Source organism: Bombus terrestris, chromosome 2, assembly GCF_910591885.1.
Source record: "Bombus terrestris chromosome 2, iyBomTerr1.2, whole genome shotgun sequence".
NCBI lineage: Eukaryota > Metazoa > Arthropoda > Insecta > Hymenoptera > Apidae > Bombus > Bombus terrestris.
In genome coordinates this window covers 9,216,245-9,235,973 of record NC_063270.1, presented here as the reverse complement: position 1 = coordinate 9,235,973, position 19,729 = coordinate 9,216,245, and the positions used below count along the sequence as shown (strand labels likewise).

Below are 19,729 nucleotides of genomic sequence, written 5' to 3'. Positions count from 1 at the left end.
CGAAACAATCCGAAGTGTTTCAAAGCACATCGTTGTATTTTCGAAATTGAAAAAAGAAAAAACACTGAAGACCAATCACCACATTTGTTTTATAGATGAACCTGGGCCACCTGGTCGACCAGAGGCAACCGATTGGGACAAGGATCACATAGACCTAAGATGGACTCCACCCTTAACCGATGGTGGATCTCCAATCACTGGATACATAATTGAGAAGCGCGAGAAAGACAGTCCACGATGGATAAAGGCTTGCGAAACCGGACCTGATTGCAAAGGACGCGTCGATAATCTCGACGAGGGTGTCGAGTACGAGTTCCGCGTGAAAGCTGTTAACATTGCTGGTCCCGGTGAACCATCCGAAACCAGCAAACCGATTACAGCCAAGAGTCGACGACGTAAGAATTTTTCTAATTTTTATGCAATCGATCGAGTTGTATAGAAGCTACACTGATCAATTCCGTATAAAATGTTGAACGCTAATTACATACTCGGTTAAAAACAGAAAATACAATTGAGATCAGTTTGACTCCTAAGAAACTGTATTATCGATCGTCTCGACTGAAGTACCGATTGATCGATTGTTTTCCAACAGTTGCACCTAAGATCGACAGGAAGAACTTACGCGACATCACAGTACGCGAGAACGAAGGATTCCACTTCGACGTGAAAATCATCGGTGAACCACCGCCAGATGTTACATGGGTTCTCAACAACAAGAGTATTCAACAAACAACGTTCCGCAGGATACAGAACGTTCCATACAATACCAAGTTCTTTAACGACAAACCCGAACGAAAAGACAGCGGCATTTATAAGATCACAGCTGTCAATCAGTATGGATCCGACACTGCGGAAGTCGAAGTCACCGTTGTCTGTACGTGTTCATTTATTTCGTTGTTTCGAATTAGAGTCGAGCGTTATTTCGATAAATATCGTCTCGAATAAATATATTTATCTAAATTTGTATAAACTTGCGCAACTTACTTACGCCTATGGTTCTTTCGCAGCTAAACCTGCCAAACCAGAAGGACCACTGGAAGTGTCCGATATTCACGCAGAAGGATGCACGCTCAAGTGGAAAAAACCAAAGGACGACGGTGGAGAACCCATCGAGGGATACCTCGTGGAGAAATTCGATCCAGACACTGGTGTTTGGTTACCAGTCGGCAAGACGACAGGACCGGAAATGAAGGTGGAAGGACTGACACCTGGACACGAATACAAGTTCAGAGTGAAGGCGCTTAACAAAGAAGGAGAATCGGAACCACTGGAAACATTCAGCTCGATCGTAGCGAAAGATCCATTCAGTAAGTGAAATTATTGGATTCTAATTGCCCGTAAATTAATCATTCCATTCTGCAACGATACAGACGAACGAACGAACGAGCTTAGAAGCCCCGCAAGAAATTTAACAGTGACAACTTCTTTCAGCTGTACCAAGTCCTCCTGGTGCGCCGGAACCAGTCGATTGGACCGCCAACCAGGTTGAGCTTACATGGAAAGAACCGATCAGCGATGGTGGATCACCCATTACCGGCTACATCATTGAAAAGAAAGACAAATACAGTACAATGTGGGAAAAGGCTTTGGAAATCGAAGTACCGACCACGAAGGGTCTCGTTCATGGACTCATCGAGGGTAACGATTATCTGTTCCGCGTGATAGCTGTAAACAAAGCCGGACAGTCAGAGCCTAGCGATACCAGCAAGACGTTCACCGCTAAACCACGCTATCGTAAGTATTTCGTTATTAATTTCAATGCGCTAACGTTACTTTACATTTTTCAATAAGGTTACGTTTTCACCTTACCTCGTTATCGATTTAACGAAGTGTATCGAGTTTCGAAGAATCTATCTTTCAATGATCGTGGCAACGATCCAACTTACCATCGCCTTGTATCCCTGAGACAAAAGAAGCAGTATCCTCGTCGCAAATATAATATCATACATAATTTCCGGATAGACATCATTAACGATAACGCACCCAATGCTCTATAAATAATCATCAGTGAAATCGATTTTTGGCACTTGATCGAGCGATGGCTTACATATAAATTTCATTTCGACAGTGGCACCCAAGATCGATCGGCGCAATCTGCGTGATGTTACTCTGTCGGCTGGTTCGTTACTGAGATTCGATGCTAATGTGATCGGCGAGCCTCCACCACACATCGAGTGGCGATACGGAGCTATTCCTCTGCATTCCGATAGGAAAGTGCAGATAGACAATTCCGATTATAGCACCAAATTCAGCATTCGTCCTGTGTCGCGCGACGACAGCGGCGATTACAGCGTCACAGCCACCAATTCCTCTGGAAGGGATTCTGTCACCATACAAGTCACAGTCACGGACAAACCAATGCCACCAGAAGGTCCGCTTCAAGTAACGGATGTTCACAAAGAGGGATGCAAGTTGAAATGGAAGAGACCGAAAGACGATGGTGGCACCCCGATCGAGTACTATCAAGTGGACAAAATGGACCCAGAGACTGGATGCTGGGTGCCTTGCGGCCGATCTACCGAACCTAGTAAGTCCCATAATTATTTCAGATTATATATTTATAATTTTAACCATGTAATTGAAAGGCATTCTTTTAAAAAGTCGCTTCCAAGAAGCTTGTATTTCATAGATCGATGTTATACGTACAATTTTTAATATTATAATCATATTATACAGAAATATCGTTGTAATGTCAGATAAACGAATAAACTTTCTTGTGTTTCAATAGATCTGGAGGTAAGCGGACTGACACCGGGCAAAGAATATCTGTTCCGAGTTAGCGCGGTAAATGCCGAGGGAGAGTCTAAACCTCTGGAAGCGGAACAAACGATCATAGCTAAGAATCCATTCGGTGAGTATTTATCTGCTTGCAACGTTAACGAGGTCGTTCGTCGTCGACATTTTTAATTACATTTATTATTGTAAATTCTTAGACGAACCAGATAAACCAGGCGATCTGCGTGTTACCGATTGGGACAAGGACCACGTCGATCTCGCATGGACACCGCCAGCGAACGACGGTGGCTCGCCTATTACTGGCTATATAATCGAGAAGAAAGACAAATACGGCGAATGGGAGAAGGCCGTAGAAGTACCAGCGGATGAAACGTCAGCCACAGTCCCTGACTTAATAGAAGGCCAGCCTTACGAGTTCCGCGTGCGAGCCGTAAACAAGGCTGGCCCTGGCGAACCTTCGGATCCGACGCCAACGATCATTGCCAAGCCGCGAAACCTAGCACCGAAGATCGATCGTACGAATTTGGTAGAGGTCAGAATCAAAGCTGGTCAAAACTTCAGCTTCGACGTGAAGGTTTCGGGTGAACCTCCTCCAACCACGAAATGGATGTTGGGAAAACGCGAGGTGCGACCGACAGAGCGTATAAAAGTAAAGCACGTGGATTACAATACGACTCTCAGCGTCAGAAATGCTACCAGAGCGGAATCTGGAAGATACACTATCACCGCCGAGAATATAAATGGCATGGACGAAGCAGTTGTCAAGGTAACGGTTCTGGACAAACCGAGTCCACCTCAAGGACCGCTCAGAGCATCTGACGTGCACGCGGAAGGATGCAAATTATCGTGGAAACCACCGGAAGACGACGGTGGCCAACCAATCGACAAATACGTCGTGGAAAAGATGGACGAAGCGACTGGCCGCTGGGTACCTGCAGGAGAGACGGATGGACCGCAGACCTCGTTGCAGGTTGAAGGACTTACGCCAGGTCATAAATACAAGTTCAGAGTCCGCGCGGTTAATAAGCAAGGCAAATCGGAACCGCTCACGGCTATGCAGGGCATCGAAGCGAAGAATCCATTCGGTGAGTGTGAGCTTTCATTCGATAATTTACACAGGTTCGTAATCTCATGAATGGAAGTAAAGGAATATTAGGTCGCTGCATGAGAAATTCATTCATAGTGGCTACAATAAGTACTTGTACGCCATTGTCTTTATCGTACCGTTTATATATCAATTGATTAGATTCAAGTATAATAAGTCTTGTATTATTTTGTATATAAAGGGTATGATATTAAAAAATATCTCAAATATCCAATGTAGAATTCTCGTCGTAATTTTTAATAGGAGAAACTGTGGTGAATATCAAACGTTTTGCTTTAAATGACGAAGCTAGTGAATACTTGTGATAGCCAGATATATTTAAAAATCACTCTGAATATAAAAATACAGAGTTAGTATAGTACGTCGTAATCATAGCAGGCTCAATGCTACTCGCTATAAGGATACTGGATAATGAATAATGAATGTCCTAGAGAGCTTGTTGGTCTATTTATGCCGGAAAGTTTGAATTCGACTCCGGTTGCCGGTTGTACGTAGCGGCGATATTGTTTTATCCGGAGTTTGTTTACTTCTAAATCTCATACATCGGAACGGTGTCAATACCCGAGGCAAAATAATAACACGAGTCACTCTCGATCCGAATCGTCCTATGACTCATGTGCCGCTACAAAACAAATCTCCATTCAGATGTTATTTCTTTACTTATTTTTATAAGGATATAAATTTACGTAAAAATCTACAATCTCGTTATATCTTAGATCGCTTCTCTTATTAAACATAATTATTATCTTTAGACGAGCCGGGAAAACCTGGCACTCCGACCGTCAGCGACTACGACTCGGACTTTGTCGAACTTCAATGGGATCGTCCGCAAGAAGATGGTGGTTCACCTATTACTGGTTACATCATAGAGAAACGAGACAAATATAGTCCTACCTGGGAGAAATGCGCAGAGGTCGAGGGTGACGTAAATCGTGGAAGAGTGCCCGATCTCGTGGAGGGCACGCATTATGAATTCCGCGTTAGAGCTGTTAACAAAGCTGGCCCCGGTGAACCCTCTGACGCTTCTAAATCCCACTTGGCTCGGCCTAAGAACCGTAATTATCTCTTTATCTCTTTTCTTCCCTTCCCTCCTCATCAAAGGTATATATGTCGATAAAAAAAATGTTCATTTTCAGTTGCACCGAAGATCGACAGGAAGTACATGCTGGACGTAAAAGTGAAAGCCGGTGGTTTCTACGACTTCGACGTTCCTGTTATCGGCGAACCGCCACCAACCAAACAATGGTCGCTGAAGGGCACGATACTCGTGCCGAGCGATCGCATCAAGATCATAAACGAAGACTACAACACCAAAGTTCGTGTGATCGAAGCGAAACGTTCCGATGCAGGCGTGTACACTCTGGAAGCGAAGAACATCAACGGCAAAGACAGTGCCACCTTAACTGTGAACGTCCTCGACATTCCAGCACCACCGGAAGGTCCTTTAAGGATCGACAACGTGACAAAGAATGGTTGCGACCTGAAATGGCGCCCACCGAAAGACGATGGTGGTTCAGAAATTCTATATTACCAGGTGGAGAAGATGGATACAGAGAACATGAGATGGGTGCCAGTAGCGGAAGCTTCCTCGACTTATGCACACGTGGATCACCTGATCGAAGGCCATGACTATCAATTCCGTGTGCGTGCAGTAAACAAGCAAGGTGAATCGTTGCCACTCACTGGTATGGATACCATTACTGCGAAAGATCCGTACGACAAGCCTGACAAACCTGGAACACCTGTTGCCACTGATTGGGACAAGGATCACGTCGACTTGGAATGGACACGACCGAAAAAAGATGGTGGTTCACCTATTACAGGATATATCATCGAAAAGAAACCTCGTTTCGGCACGTGGGAGAAGGCTTTGGAAATCGATGGAACTAAAACTAGCGCCAGGGTACCAGACCTCGTTGAAGGACAAGAATATGAGTTTAGGGTCATCGCTGTTAATAAAGCTGGTCCTGGCGAGCCATCCGAAGCTTCTTCCCCTATCGTTGCAAAACCACGTTTCCGTAAGTAAAGAATTCCTTTCTTCTTCTTTTTTCTGTGTAAAATGTACTTTCAAACTTAAACACAACGTTCAAATTTAATTTTATTTAACTTTACTTAAGTTTATCTTTTGAACAAAGAGTATATGTGTGATCATTTTTCTCACAGTTGCTCCATCCTTCGATCCACATGCACTGAGCGACTTGGTTGTTCGAGCTGGACAGAAGATCAGCTACATCATCCCTATCCAAGCATCGCCTAAACCTACGGCCACTTGGACCCTGGACGGAGAAGTGATTATGGCCGATTCTCGCCATGAAATGTATACTACTCATACCGAAACCACCTTTGAGATTCCATTCTCTGTTCGCTCTGACACTGGCCGTTACGCTCTCACTTTGGAGAACGAGCACGGGAAATTCAGGTAATTTCGAATCTATGATAACTAGACTGTAGGTGTTTATGTAAATTCAAATTTTTATGACAAAGTGGAACTTAAGTGTAGTAGGACTCCATTTATACGATCTCTATAACGAATTTCTGTTTATTTTAGTATAGTTAAATAAAGCGAAATAAAATGTTTCAGTTCGAGCGCCAGAGTCACCGTTCTCGACAGACCATCACCACCACAGAAACCGCTCGAGATCAGCAAAATCACCAAGGAAGGTTGTCACTTGGCCTGGGGCCATCCGTTGGACGATGGTGGCAGCCCCATATTGCACTATATTATCGAAAAAATGGATCTGTCGCGAGGCACGTGGTCCGATGCTGGCATGAGCACGATATTGAGCCACGAAGTAGCGCGACTGACGCATCGCAAGGAGTATCTCTTCCGTGTGAAAGCTGTCAACACCATTGGAGAATCCGATCCTCTCGAAGCACCAAAGAGCATCATCGCTAAGAATTTGTTCGGTTAGTGTTCGACTATGAACGATTCAAAGATTTCTAATTATTTGTATGATAAAAAATGGCCTATCAAACATCAATTATAGTAGTAAATTCCTTAAAAAACGGAATGATGTAAATTACAAGAAAAACAAGGAGAAATCACACTCTAAAAGTTAACAAGAAGTTCACAGATTTAATAGAAATACGATTTTGTATTTGTAGACGAACCCGACGCTCCTGGAAGACCACAGATCACAGATTGGGACAGAGATCACGTCGATCTGCAATGGCCAGCACCAAGCAGCGATGGTGGTTCTCCCATTACAGAATACATCGTGCAGAAGAAAGAAAAGGGTAGTCCATATTGGGTCAACGCGGTTCACGTTCCACCAAATCAGACAAATACAACTGTGCCTGACTTAACGGAAGGACAAGAATACGAATTCCGTGTAATTGCTGTTAACGCTGCTGGACAATCAGAACCATCGGAGCCAAGCGATCTCATCACTGCCAAACCTCGTTACTGTGAGTATATTTTTACTGTATTCGTTATTTCTCGATTATGGATGATCATGCATTGTTATTAAGTATTCTTTATAATACATATGTAAAGAATGAAGCAAATCTCTATTTAGATTCAATTTCTATGTACTCGTAAAAATATAAATTTGCATAAACATCCACAGCCTAATTATTACAAAGAACTATTCAAACATTTTATTAATAAAATAATTCAATATTTTAGTGGCTCCAAAGATCAAGACGCCTTTGCAAGACATTCGAATCAAGGCTGGTCTCATCTTCCACGTCGACATCGACTTCGTCGGTGAACCAACTCCGGAGGTTACCTGGACCGTTGGAAGTCGCGATCTACTGACCACCGATAGAACAACTGTTACCTCGATCGGTTATCACACCATTGTTCACACTGTTAACGCTCAAAGATCCGATTCCGGATTGTATCACTTGTTGTTGAAGAACAGCAGCGGAATAGACGAAGGTAGCTTCCAAGTTATCGTTCTCGACAGACCTGGTCCACCAGAAGGTCCTCTGCAGTACGAAGAAATTACAAGCCAGTCGGTTACCTTGTCATGGAAACCACCTAAAGATAACGGTGGTAGCGAGATCACGTGAGTACCGATGTCTTAAATTGACGATTTGACGAAACAAAGTGATAAGCGTAAAATAATACAACGCTTTTTGCGATCCTTTTTAGTGGATACGTAATCGAGAAACGTGACTTGACCCATGGTGGTGGCTGGGTACCAGCTGTCACTCACGTCAATCCCAAGTATAATCACGCCACAGTACCGAGATTGCTGGAAGGTACGACTTACGAGTTCAGAGTATGCGCGGAGAATCTTCAAGGCCGCTCAGATCCTTTGACTACAGATCACTCGATCGTCGCCAAGAACCAATTCGGTAAATTCTCTACTCTATCATCGGATATGTATACTACGGCTCATAAGTATTATTACACTTGCCGACTATATTTACTGGAAAACCCTAACAAATTGTGTGTTCTATTCAGTTGTGCCTGGACAACCTGGAAAGCCAGAATGTGTCGACGCGGACAAAGATCACATCAAGATCAAATGGTTGGCGCCAATCAGCAACGGTGGATCGAAGATCATCGGTTACGACGTGGAACGGCGCGATCGCGCAACTGGCCGCTGGTTGAAATTGACCAAAGAGCCAGCGAGATATGCTGAATATTATGACGACCATGTGACCGAAGGTCATCAATACGAATACCGAGTAACTGCTATAAACGCCGCTGGCTCGGGCAAACCTAGCGACACGTCCTCCGTATTCATCGCGAAACCGATGAAAGAGAAACCGAAATTGAATTTGGACGCGCTGATTGGACGCAAGATCAAGGTGCGTGCCGGAGAACCCATCAATGTTAACATTCCATTGTCCGGAGCGCCAACTCCCACTATCGAATGGACCAAAGACTCGAAGCCTCTCCTCGAAACTCTTCGAATATCGGTAAGCAAATAGTTTAGCTTTAGATCTGTTGCGTATGAGTATCGACTCATGCAAATCAATAATATCTCAACCGTTAATTTTCTAATAACTTTCAGACCGAAACCAAGAGCGATCGCACGAATTTGTTGGTCGAAAAATCGGTCCGGGAAGATGGCGGTATTTACACAGTCACAGCGACGAACGAGCATGGAAAAGATTCAGCCGACATCGAGGTTATCGTGGTCGATAGACCAGGACCGCCTCAAGGTCCCCTACAATACACTGGCACCACGCAGGAGTCCGTGTCCTTATCCTGGAACAAACCTCTGGATGATGGTGGATCCGACGTCACCAACTACATCGTTGAGGTATCGGAGTATGGAGCCGATAACTGGCGTCAAACACCAGGATACTGCCCGAGAACAAGCTACACCGCCAAAGGTCTTACCGAGGGCAAGAAATACGTGTTCAGAGTGCGAGCTGAAAATATGTACGGTGTGTCTGAACCACTGGAAGGCAAACCAGTCGTCGCCAAGAGTCCATACGATCCACCAGATGCACCCAGTCAACCCGAAATCCTTGGATACACGCCCAACAGCTGTAGTCTTTTGTGGAATCCACCGCTCAATACTGGTGGCAAACCTATTACCGGTGAGACGTCATTCTTTTCTTTTCTTCTATATAACTATATATAATATAACCAAAGAAAGTGATCAAAATAGAGGTCTGTTTCATTTGTTAAATATCATAACGAGTATACTATTTTGGATATTTTCTACAGTTTTGCATTTAGGAGCATTGTCATGCTTTCAAAATCATGTTCTAGTATTACACGACAAATTCCATCTGCTCCTCCTATTTGTAATTTTCTAATTAAATTACATTCTGTTAAATTATTACTATATGTATATTAATTTATGTATAAATTTACCGATTAATTCTCCTGCCTACAGGATATTATGTGGAAAGACGAGAACGGGGTGGCGAATGGCTCAAAGTCAACAACTATCCAACTCCGAATACGACATTCACGGTGCAAGATCTTCACGAAGGATCTAAATACGAATTCAGAGTTATTGCCGTCAATGAAGCTGGACCTGGTAAACCCAGTAAACCGACTGAACCTATTACTGCTGGACATCAACGTTGTAAGTATAACAAAATGATTACTCGTTTCTTTCCCGCTACGGTCACGATGTTTCGACAGATGGTCGAAAGATAAGCGATTGTTCTCATATTCTGATCATCCAATGTATTTTAGTGCGTCCTGATGCTCCCGAGCCACCGAAACCTGACAGGATAACGAAAGATTCTGTAACGTTGAGTTGGCGACCACCACGTAGCGACGGTGGTGCTAAGATCAGAGGCTACATCGTCCAAATGAAGCAGAGAGGTCAGGACGAATGGGACGACGTTAATGGCGCTCTGATACCGACCAACGTGTACACGGTACCGAAACTCACCGAAGGCGAGGAGTACCTCTTCAGAGTGATCGCAGTGAACGACGTCGGTAACAGCGACCCAAGCCGACCAAGTAATCCCATCGTTATCGAGGAACAACCCAACAAACCTGTCATGGACCTCGGAGGAGTTCGCGACATCACTGTTCGCGCTGGTGAAGACTTCTCCATTCACGTGCCTTACATTGGCTTCCCCAAGCCCACTGCCACATGGTTTGCTAACGATGTTATCAAGGATGAGACAGATCCGCGTGTACATCAACAACTGGGCGACGACTATGCTAGGTATGTTTGTTAACTGTTCAATTGTGTAATAAATTCGTTAGCTGCTTAATGTCATATTCTGAAGAATATCGTTGAAACGTTGCTTGCCTGTAACAGACAAAAGACAACATATGATAATTAGTAACATGGATAAATATCGCGTATAATTTCTTCCACAGTCTTGTGGTAAAGAATGCGAAACGTTCGGATGGTGGACAGTACCGTCTACAGTTACGCAACTCTTCCGGCTTCGACACCGCCACTGTGAACGTTAAGGTTCTGGACCGTCCAAATCCACCTGTGAATCTTCACGCTGATGAATTTGGCGGAGATGCTCTCACGCTGTTCTGGAACCCGCCGAAAGACAATGGAGGCGCCGATATCACCAACTACGTCGTTGAGAGACGAGAATCGAGGGGCACGTGGTCCAAGGTTTGTAGTCTAAAGCAAAGCTTTTCAGGTATACTATAGGATTTCTTTCGAAAGAAATCGTAAGACTTTTTGGTATCGGCTTTTCTGCGTCTGTCTACTTGTGATTCAAAAATATTTACCAGTTATTAAAATGAAAATTATTAGAATTAACTGAATCATGGGGTATTTAATGCGGTTCCTTGAAAAAAATTCTTCGAGATCCTTTTTTATTAACTTTCTTATATTATTATAACAGGTGAGCAGCTATGTGACGACACCGTTCTGTCGAGTAAGGAATCTAACAGTCGGAAACATGTACGAATTCCGCGTAATGGCTGAAAATCAATACGGTACTTCGGATCCTGTAACCACGATGGATCCGATTAAGGCCAGGCATCCATTCGATCCACCTGGAGCACCTGGAACTCCAAAAGGCGTTGAAACGACAGAAGATAGCATTACTATTACTTGGACCAAACCTCGTCACGATGGAGGTTCGCCTATCCTTGGTTATGTCATCGAAAAGCGTCTGTTGAGCGAAGACAAATGGACGAAAGCCACACCATCTCTCGTTCATGAGACTACTTATAGGTAAAGCTTGCTTCGTGTCTTCGAACGATTGAAATTATACTCGATTATGAGGAACAAATTGAGAAACCTAAACCGTTTGAAATTTTATAGAGTAACTGGTCTGATAGAAAATCACGATTACGAATTCCGCGTCGCGGCAGAGAATGCTGCTGGACGAGGACCATGGAGTTCCAACTCTGACGTGATTAGAGCCAGTGCACCACCATGTAAGTATTCAAAGCATTTGCTCTTAGGCATATTTTATTTATATATCAGTAATTTTACTTAAGAATAGATAGAGTTAAAAATCCATAATCTCGCTATTAAAAACGAAAGATGCTCTAAGTGATATCAAACTGTTGTGATTACGATTTTGCTCGATTTTATTTCAGTCCCACCAAAGATCACGTCCGACCTCAGCATCCGTGACATGACGGTGATTGCCGGAGAACCGTTCACGATAACCGTTCCTTACACAGCGAATCCAAAACCAAGACCAAGCTGGTCCATCAACGGCGAGGAAGTCCTTACAGGCGAAAGAATCAAATTCGATACAACGGATGTCGCCTCGCAATTCATTAACAAGAAAGCCAAGAGATCCGATACTGGAACGTACACGATCTACCTTACGAACACTGTTGGCACTGATTCTGCTTCGTGCAAGGTTCTCGTTGTGGGTAAGCATCAGCATGAAAGTTTCTTTTATTTTCACGCAAATACCTTGTTCAAAATAATTAAGCCATCGTCACTACCAATGGTTTTATTGCGTCTGCAACTATAATTATTTTAAGCAGTTATAATTGTTTAGTTATGCTAAAAGAAACTTTAGAATCGAAGTACTTGACGATTGATTATATTCGTAGATAAACCATCTCCACCGCAAGGACCACTTGATATTTCTGATATCACTCCTGAAACTTGTACGTTGTCCTGGAAACCTCCGTTCGACGATGGCGGCTCACCCGTTACAAATTACGTCGTTGAAAAACTGGATCCGGCTGGCGTAAGTAGCTTCTCTTTCTTCCTCTTTTTCTCTAAAAAAATTTTTGAAATTTTATCTATACGCGTACAACTATGTAACTATTAGATTACACATCGAACGATTTCCTTTCTTTCCTCTGATTAATTCTAAAATGCCATGTTGAATGATTTCAGTATTGGGTGAAACTCAGCAGTTTCGTAAGAAACACTCATTACGACGTAATCGGTCTTGAACCCAACCGTACGTACAACTTCCGTGTCCGTGCGGAGAACCAGTACGGAATATCAGAACCATTGCAAGCCGATGAACCTATTACCGCGAAATTCCCATTCACGGTACCCGAACCTCCTGGACAACCACGTGTTATCGATTGGGATACGTCGAACGCGACCGTTGTATGGACCCGACCAATATCCGATGGTGGATCTCGTATTCAGGTATGTATATTAATAACATCATTACTTGTAGATCTTTTAAGATGAAAATGAGCTATGATGAATAAATCATACGGTAAAAGCTGACGAAAGACAGTATGAAAAATTGAAACAGTTTCTCCGATTAATTTGTCACTTTCTAAAACATTCGGAGCAGTTGTGGATCTCGATAGATCTGAATTTCCTCGATTGCATTGAAACCGAATGATCGAGATTCCGCTCTATATTCGAAACAAAACAAAAATCAATCGATTGCTTTTTTTCTCTTTAGGGTTACAAGATAGAATTCCGCGATCCTGCGGACGATGCCACATGGAGAGTGGCGAACGACTACCTGGTCAAAGACACCACCTACATTTGTTACAATTTACTGAGCGGACACGAATACGAGTTTAGAATACGCGCGAAGAACGCAGCTGGCTTCAGCAAACCTAGCGCGCCATCAGCACCGTTCAAACTGAAGAGCAAATTCAACGTGCCTTCACCACCAGGCACACCACAGGTCGTGAAGGTTGGCAAGAACTACGTCGATCTCAAGTGGGAAGCTCCGATTTCCGATGGAGGCAGCCGCATCACCGGTTACGTGATCGAGAAACGCGAAGTCGGAAGCGCGCTTTGGGCAAAATGCAACGAATACAACGTCACCGACACAGAGTATACTGTTCTACATCTGATCGAACGGGGAGATTACGAATTCCGAATCTTCGCGGTGAACGCTGCGGGAAGATCCGATCCAAGTTCCTGCACCACGCCCGTCAAGATCTGCGAGGTGGAAGGTGGCGAGAAGCCAGAATTCGTCAGAACTCTGCCAATCAGCACGAACGTACCGCTCGGCAAAACTCTGGTCCTCGAATGCGAGGCCACAGGAAAACCACAACCGACCGCAAGGTTTGTTTTTTCGAAGCGTTTCCTACTCTTCAATTCGACACGCTATTTTTCGTTTCATGTCGAACACTGCATCTAATTGGATTTTATGAATTCTAGGTGGCTGAAGAATGGCAGAGAGATCACGGTCGGCGGTCGTTTCCGCACGGAGGCGTTCGACGGAATCTACAGGCTCGTGATATCCGAAGTCACAGACGCAGACGACGGCGACTACAGCTGTCAGATCTCAAACCCACTCGGTCTGGCTACGACTACAGGTCGATTAAAGATCGGTTCTCCGCCTCGTATCGAGCGCATGCCGGATGTCCTGTACCTGGCTGAAAACGACAACACGAAGATTAAGATCTACTACAGTGGCGACCAACCGATGGACATTACTCTGAAGAAAGATGGTCGCAAGGTGGTGGAAACGAGTCACATCAAGTACACCGTGTTCGACGAGTACCTCATCATCTTCATCAAGGACATTCAGAAAGACGATGCTGGAGTATACGATCTTTCGATCTCGAACGACAGCGGTAGCGTCAGTGGTTCGTTCAATGTGTACATCACTGGACTACCTGGACCACCGACTGAACCTCTCGACGTCACAGATATCGATAAACACACTTGCACTCTGACCTGGCGACCTCCTAAGTACGACGGTGGTCTTCGCGTCACTCACTACGTCGTCGAACGTCGCGACGTCAGTCACACTCACTGGATCATCGTTTCTTCCTTCTGCAAGGATTGTTCCTTCATGGTACAGGGTCTGACCGAAGGACAAGAGTATCTGTTCCGCGTAATGGCCGTAAACGACAACGGAATGGGACCTCCGCTCGAGGGAACCAATCCTATCAAGGCCAAGGCACCATTCGATCCTCCTGGCCCTCCAGGAACGCCAAAGGTCACCGAGGTTGGCGGAGACTTCGTAAATCTCTCGTGGGAGAAACCAGAATCGGACGGTGGCTCGAAGATACAAGGCTACTGGATCGACAAGCGCGAAGTCGGTAGCCAAGCCTGGCAGCGCGTGAACGTCGTTATTTGTCTACCCACTCAAATCAACATCAGCAACCTGATCGAAGGAAGGCAGTACGAGTTCCGTGTGTTCGCTCAAAACGCTGCTGGTCTCGGACCAGAATCGAAGGCCTCGACTTCCGTGAAGATCACCGATCCTCAGGCAGCCAAAGCTCCGGAAGTGATTCTACCTTTGCACAAGGTCAGCTGCGTGCAGAACCACAATGCTCACTTCCAGTGCAAGATCGTTGGTATCCCGAAACCCACGATCACGTGGTTCAAGGGAGCTCGCGAGATCGTCAGTGGCTCTCGATACAACATATATTCGGAGGGCGACACGCACAACCTGATCATCCACGATGTGTTTGGAGAGGACGCAGATGAATACGTCTGCCGCGCTGTGAACAAATGCGGCGTCAAATCGACTAAGGGCGAACTTCTGATCAAGACACCACCGAAATTGAACGTACCGCCGAGGTTCAGAGACACTGCATTCTTCGACAAAGGTGTCAACGTGGTTATCAAGATTCCATTCACCGGATATCCGAAACCAAAGATCACCTGGGTCAGAGAAGGAGAGACGATCGAATCTGGCGGACACTACACCGTGGAGGTGAAGGAAAGACACGCTGTTCTTACCATCATAGACGGTAGCCGTATCGATTCAGGACCCTATCGAATCACTGCTGAGAACGACATGGGTCAAGACACAGCGATCATCAAGATCCAAATCAGCGACAGACCGGATCCGCCCAGATTCCCACAGGTGGACAATATTGGTCACGACTCGTTGGCTCTGACCTGGAAACCACCAGTTTGGGACGGTGGTAGCAACATCACTAATTACCTTGTCGAGAAACGCGAACATCCGATGACCAGCTGGATCAGAGTCGGCAACACCAGATTCTGCTCTATGGCGGTTACTGGCCTCAGTCCTGGACATCAGTACGACTTCCGAATTTGCGCTGAGAACATTTACGGAAGATCTGACCCGAGTGAAGTCACGCCGTTGATCACAACAAAGGGAACGATCAAGAGGGAATACAAACAGAAAGAATACAAGGTGGACGAGACAGGCAAGAAAATCCGCGGACGAAGCGACGAGAAGCCACGAGATTACGACCAATTCGTGTTCGATATCTATAGCAAATACGTTCCACAGCCGGTTGAAATTAAACACATCTCGGTGTATGACAGATACGATATTCTTGAAGAGATTGGAACTGGCGCGTTTGGCGTGGTCCATCGTTGTCGCGAGAGAGCTACTGGAAACATATTCGCGGCTAAGTTTATCCCTGTGTCTCATGCAATGGAAAAGGAACTTATCAGGAAGGAAATCGACATAATGAATCAACTGCATCATCCCAAGTTGATCAATCTTCATGACGCGTTCGAGGACGATGACGAGATGGTCTTGATCTTCGAGTTGTAAGTACACCTGCATATCTTGTTACGATCATAACTCGAGCTTAGCTGTTCAGGCTTAACTGTTTTTGCTTCAATTTCTAATCTCATTTCCTTCGTTCAGCTTGTCCGGTGGTGAACTCTTCGAGAGAATCACAGCGGAAGGTTACACCATGTCCGAGGCTGAAGTTATCAACTATATGAGACAGATCTGCGAAGCCGTGAAACATATGCACGAGAAGAATATTATACATCTAGGTAATTATACGAACGAATTGAAGAAAAATCATTAGCAATGGAGAAGATCAATGAACTCGTACTATATGAACTTCGATTACATAAGCTGTCGGTCCTCCAATCGATTCGACTCTACCTACATTAGAAATAAGAAAAAGGGAGAAGAAGAAAATTAATTAAATCTATTGTTCCTCTTTTTCAGACATCAAACCTGAAAACATCATGTGCCAGACACGCAACAGCACCAATGTCAAACTGATCGATTTTGGTTTAGCTACGAAGCTCGATCCTAACGAAGTGGTGAAGATCAGTACCGGCACGGCAGAATTTGCTGCGCCTGAAATCGTCGAACGCGAACCTGTTGGTTTCTACACGGACATGTGGGCTTGCGGTGTTCTGGCCTACGTTTTGTAAGCTTCGTTTATTTGAGTCGAATACGTCTACGAACCCCTTCGATTAACCTGCAAAGATAATCAGGAAAATTAATGAATCAAAGAAAACTCAAGTTACGCTATTCTCCTTGTGCGGTTTCTGTTTTTCTTCGTTCAATTTAAAATAAGTAATTTTGAAAAACGAAAATTACTAGCATCTACATAATTGGTTACTACTATTAACTATTACTAACAAATCACTTAGTTAACTGGTTGATCTAATTAAAATTAATTGTACAGATTGAGCGGTCTTTCGCCGTTTGCCGGAGACAACGACATCGAAACTCTGAAGAACGTTAAGGCCTGCGACTGGGACTTTGACGAAGAAGCGTTCCGCGACGTCTCCGAAGAAGGCAAGGACTTCATTAGGCGGTTGCTCGTCAAGAACAAAGAGTACGTTGTCGCCTAAAATGTGTTGATAATATTGGCTCGTTCAACAAATTCAATGCGTACATTGTAGATATAGAGTTACGCATTAATGAGATGTTGTTTGCATTTAGGAAACGTATGACTGCCCATGAATGTCTCCTTCATCCATGGTTAACCGGTGATCACAGCAACCGTACAACACCAATTGCAACCAGTCGATACCTGAACTTCAGAGACAGACTGCGAGCCAAATACGAGAACTGGGACAAATACGTTCTTCCTATTGGTCGGCTAGCCGAATATTCTTCGCTCAGAAAATTGTTGATCGAAAAGTACAAGATCTACGATTCCTCGTTCGGTAAGGGATGATGTTCCTTAGCTTCCGAAATTTTCGATTCATTTTATTTTCAGGAAACTAAGATTTCATTTGCGCAAGTAACATTTTAAATTTCTATACAGATCGACGACAAGCGGCACCTAGATTCGTCATTAAACCGACGAGTGCGTTTGCCTACGAAGGGCAGAGCGTGAAGTTCACGTGTCGCGTAATCGCAATTGCCTCTCCCACTCTCACGTGGTTCCACAACAATCAGGAACTCAGACAATCTGTGAAATTCATGAAACGATATCACGGCGATGATTACACGTTCATCATCAACAGAGTGAAACTAGAGGACAGAGGAGAGTACGTGATCAGGGCAGAGAATCATTACGGCTACAGAGAAGAGGTCGTTTTCCTGAACGTGCAACGTACGTATGGAACCTTAAATCTCCTTTAAACTAGTCAAATTGTCCAAATTCGAGCAATTTGATATCACTTTATTAATGCAAATCTTATTTACTTAACTACAAATATCCCTCCGAGTTTCTATTTTCCTTCTCTTTAGCCAGATTAATTACATTAAAAGACTCATCGTTTTTTATTTTCAGCGCTACCTAAGGAGATTCCAAAATACAGACCAGAATTGCATCCAGTCCGAAGGAGAGAACCGCTCGGTTATAATGTCTGGTTGGAGACGATTGAATCGGCGCCAAGCTTCACCTTCCTCCTTCGACCACGTGTCATTCAAGTCAGACAAACGTGCAAACTCCTTTGTTGTCTCGCTGGTAATCCACCACCGACGGTGAAATGGTACAAAGACAGGGAGGAGCTCTCCAAACATCACTACGCGATGACGAACTCGGACGGTGTCGTCACGATGGAAATCATCGACTGCAAACCGGAAGACAGCGGCAAATATCGTTGTATCGCGACAAACAAACATGGAAAAGATGAAACCAGCTGCGTAGTCATCGTTGAAGGTAATTTAACACGTTCACCGTAGAACTGATTTCCAATGACTGATTTCCAATTTTCCATTCACGCGGAAATATACAGTGATCTTCAAAGAATAACATTGAGCTTGAAATCTTGAAAAAAAAAGCGATGTCTAAGGAAAAATCGTAAATCACAATATTTGTTGTCCAGGGCCAACAGAACTTTGTCTTGATACAATATTTTATATCAATGAGAGTAATTAAAACATTTAGGAAGCCAGGATGAAAAAACCGCCCTGCATAATTAATTTTGTACCATTATATTCCACAAAATATTTTCATTCATCGTATGACGACTATCGACTATGAATTGAAAGTTTTTTCTTGGTGACACGTGTTAAAAAAGATGCTTCTTTTTCACTTGATACAAAATGTATACCTATATTATCTTATTTCTACTTACACTTTTACTAGTATTTATAGTAAAACACTGATGAAATATTTATTTGTAGGCACTGGAGAAACAGAGGAGCAACTGAAATTAGCGCACGACCTCCTACATTCCGGAGGTACAATTTTTGGACTATAGCCCCTTCTTGCTTGCAATCCCGCTTAATCGTACATTAATTGTAAAACGCAATTTATCCCTGTACAATTACTTAAAACAAATTATCCCTGTACAACATTATTCCTTTAATATCATTGTAATATCTTGAAAAGTAGGAATGTTTCTAGGAATTTTTTTTTTTAACAAGTACCGCAAGTAAATCAATTTATTGCTTATTATAGTTAATATGTAAATATTGAAGAGCGTAGCAAAAAATTTTGAGTCTACTTTACCCCTCCGGTTTTTGCGGATTTCTCCTTAGAGTCTCTGTCAGTCTGCGACAAAATCGATATCTTCTCGTTGACAGTGATTATCTTATACGGTTAATATAAAAAAATATATATATTCTCAAAAAGTAGGAGCGTATGTCTATCATACTACGTATGGAAATTTCTATATCTGAACGAGTAACGAAATTGTCGAGCGTTGGACAAATTTGCAGTTTTTGAAAAAATGAAGAGAGATCTTTAACTTATGAGATACACACGTGATGCAAAAGAGACAGATTATTTATATATAGCGGTTGACCTGAACTCTTGTCAATCGGATATATAATTTTTCTTATCTATCCGTTGCCAAATTAGGAGACATCTTTGTAAGAAAAACATGATTGATCAACCTTTTGGTGACCCATAATTTGTAAATAATAACAAAATTTATTATCTTGCCCCTAGTTAGCTATTCCTAAACTATATTGCAATTCCCCAGCTCCCATGAAACTGCCATT

General features: G+C 43.6%; 1 protein-coding gene across 31 annotated transcripts in view; it reads left to right on the top strand.

The window, feature by feature from the left end:
* Positions 1–19,729, top strand: part of LOC100644118 (twitchin) — a 77,050-nt gene that overhangs the window by 55,066 nt on the left and 2,255 nt on the right. For all 31 annotated transcript variants that reach the window (XM_048414547.1, XM_048414558.1, XM_048414545.1 and 28 more), the window contains 33 exons: positions 96–395; positions 593–874; positions 1,008–1,307; positions 1,432–1,734; positions 2,069–2,527; positions 2,729–2,851; positions 2,934–3,821; positions 4,594–4,896; positions 4,978–5,859; positions 6,005–6,260; positions 6,423–6,748; positions 6,947–7,249; positions 7,470–7,854; positions 7,941–8,146; positions 8,256–8,716; positions 8,812–9,346; positions 9,649–9,843; positions 9,957–10,440; positions 10,599–10,851; positions 11,087–11,421; positions 11,512–11,627; positions 11,793–12,077; positions 12,264–12,403; positions 12,556–12,819; positions 13,088–13,704; positions 13,801–16,125; positions 16,226–16,359; positions 16,541–16,748; positions 17,010–17,162; positions 17,270–17,496; positions 17,598–17,888; positions 18,069–18,440; positions 18,908–18,964. In XM_048414547.1, the coding sequence (XP_048270504.1) occupies positions 96–395; positions 593–874; positions 1,008–1,307; positions 1,432–1,734; positions 2,069–2,527; positions 2,729–2,851; positions 2,934–3,821; positions 4,594–4,896; positions 4,978–5,859; positions 6,005–6,260; positions 6,423–6,748; positions 6,947–7,249; positions 7,470–7,854; positions 7,941–8,146; positions 8,256–8,716; positions 8,812–9,346; positions 9,649–9,843; positions 9,957–10,440; positions 10,599–10,851; positions 11,087–11,421; positions 11,512–11,627; positions 11,793–12,077; positions 12,264–12,403; positions 12,556–12,819; positions 13,088–13,704; positions 13,801–16,125; positions 16,226–16,359; positions 16,541–16,748; positions 17,010–17,162; positions 17,270–17,496; positions 17,598–17,888; positions 18,069–18,440; positions 18,908–18,964 (12,768 nt within the window). The remainder of the gene's footprint in view (positions 1–95; positions 396–592; positions 875–1,007; positions 1,308–1,431; positions 1,735–2,068; positions 2,528–2,728; positions 2,852–2,933; positions 3,822–4,593; positions 4,897–4,977; positions 5,860–6,004; positions 6,261–6,422; positions 6,749–6,946; positions 7,250–7,469; positions 7,855–7,940; positions 8,147–8,255; positions 8,717–8,811; positions 9,347–9,648; positions 9,844–9,956; positions 10,441–10,598; positions 10,852–11,086; positions 11,422–11,511; positions 11,628–11,792; positions 12,078–12,263; positions 12,404–12,555; positions 12,820–13,087; positions 13,705–13,800; positions 16,126–16,225; positions 16,360–16,540; positions 16,749–17,009; positions 17,163–17,269; positions 17,497–17,597; positions 17,889–18,068; positions 18,441–18,907; positions 18,965–19,729) is intronic.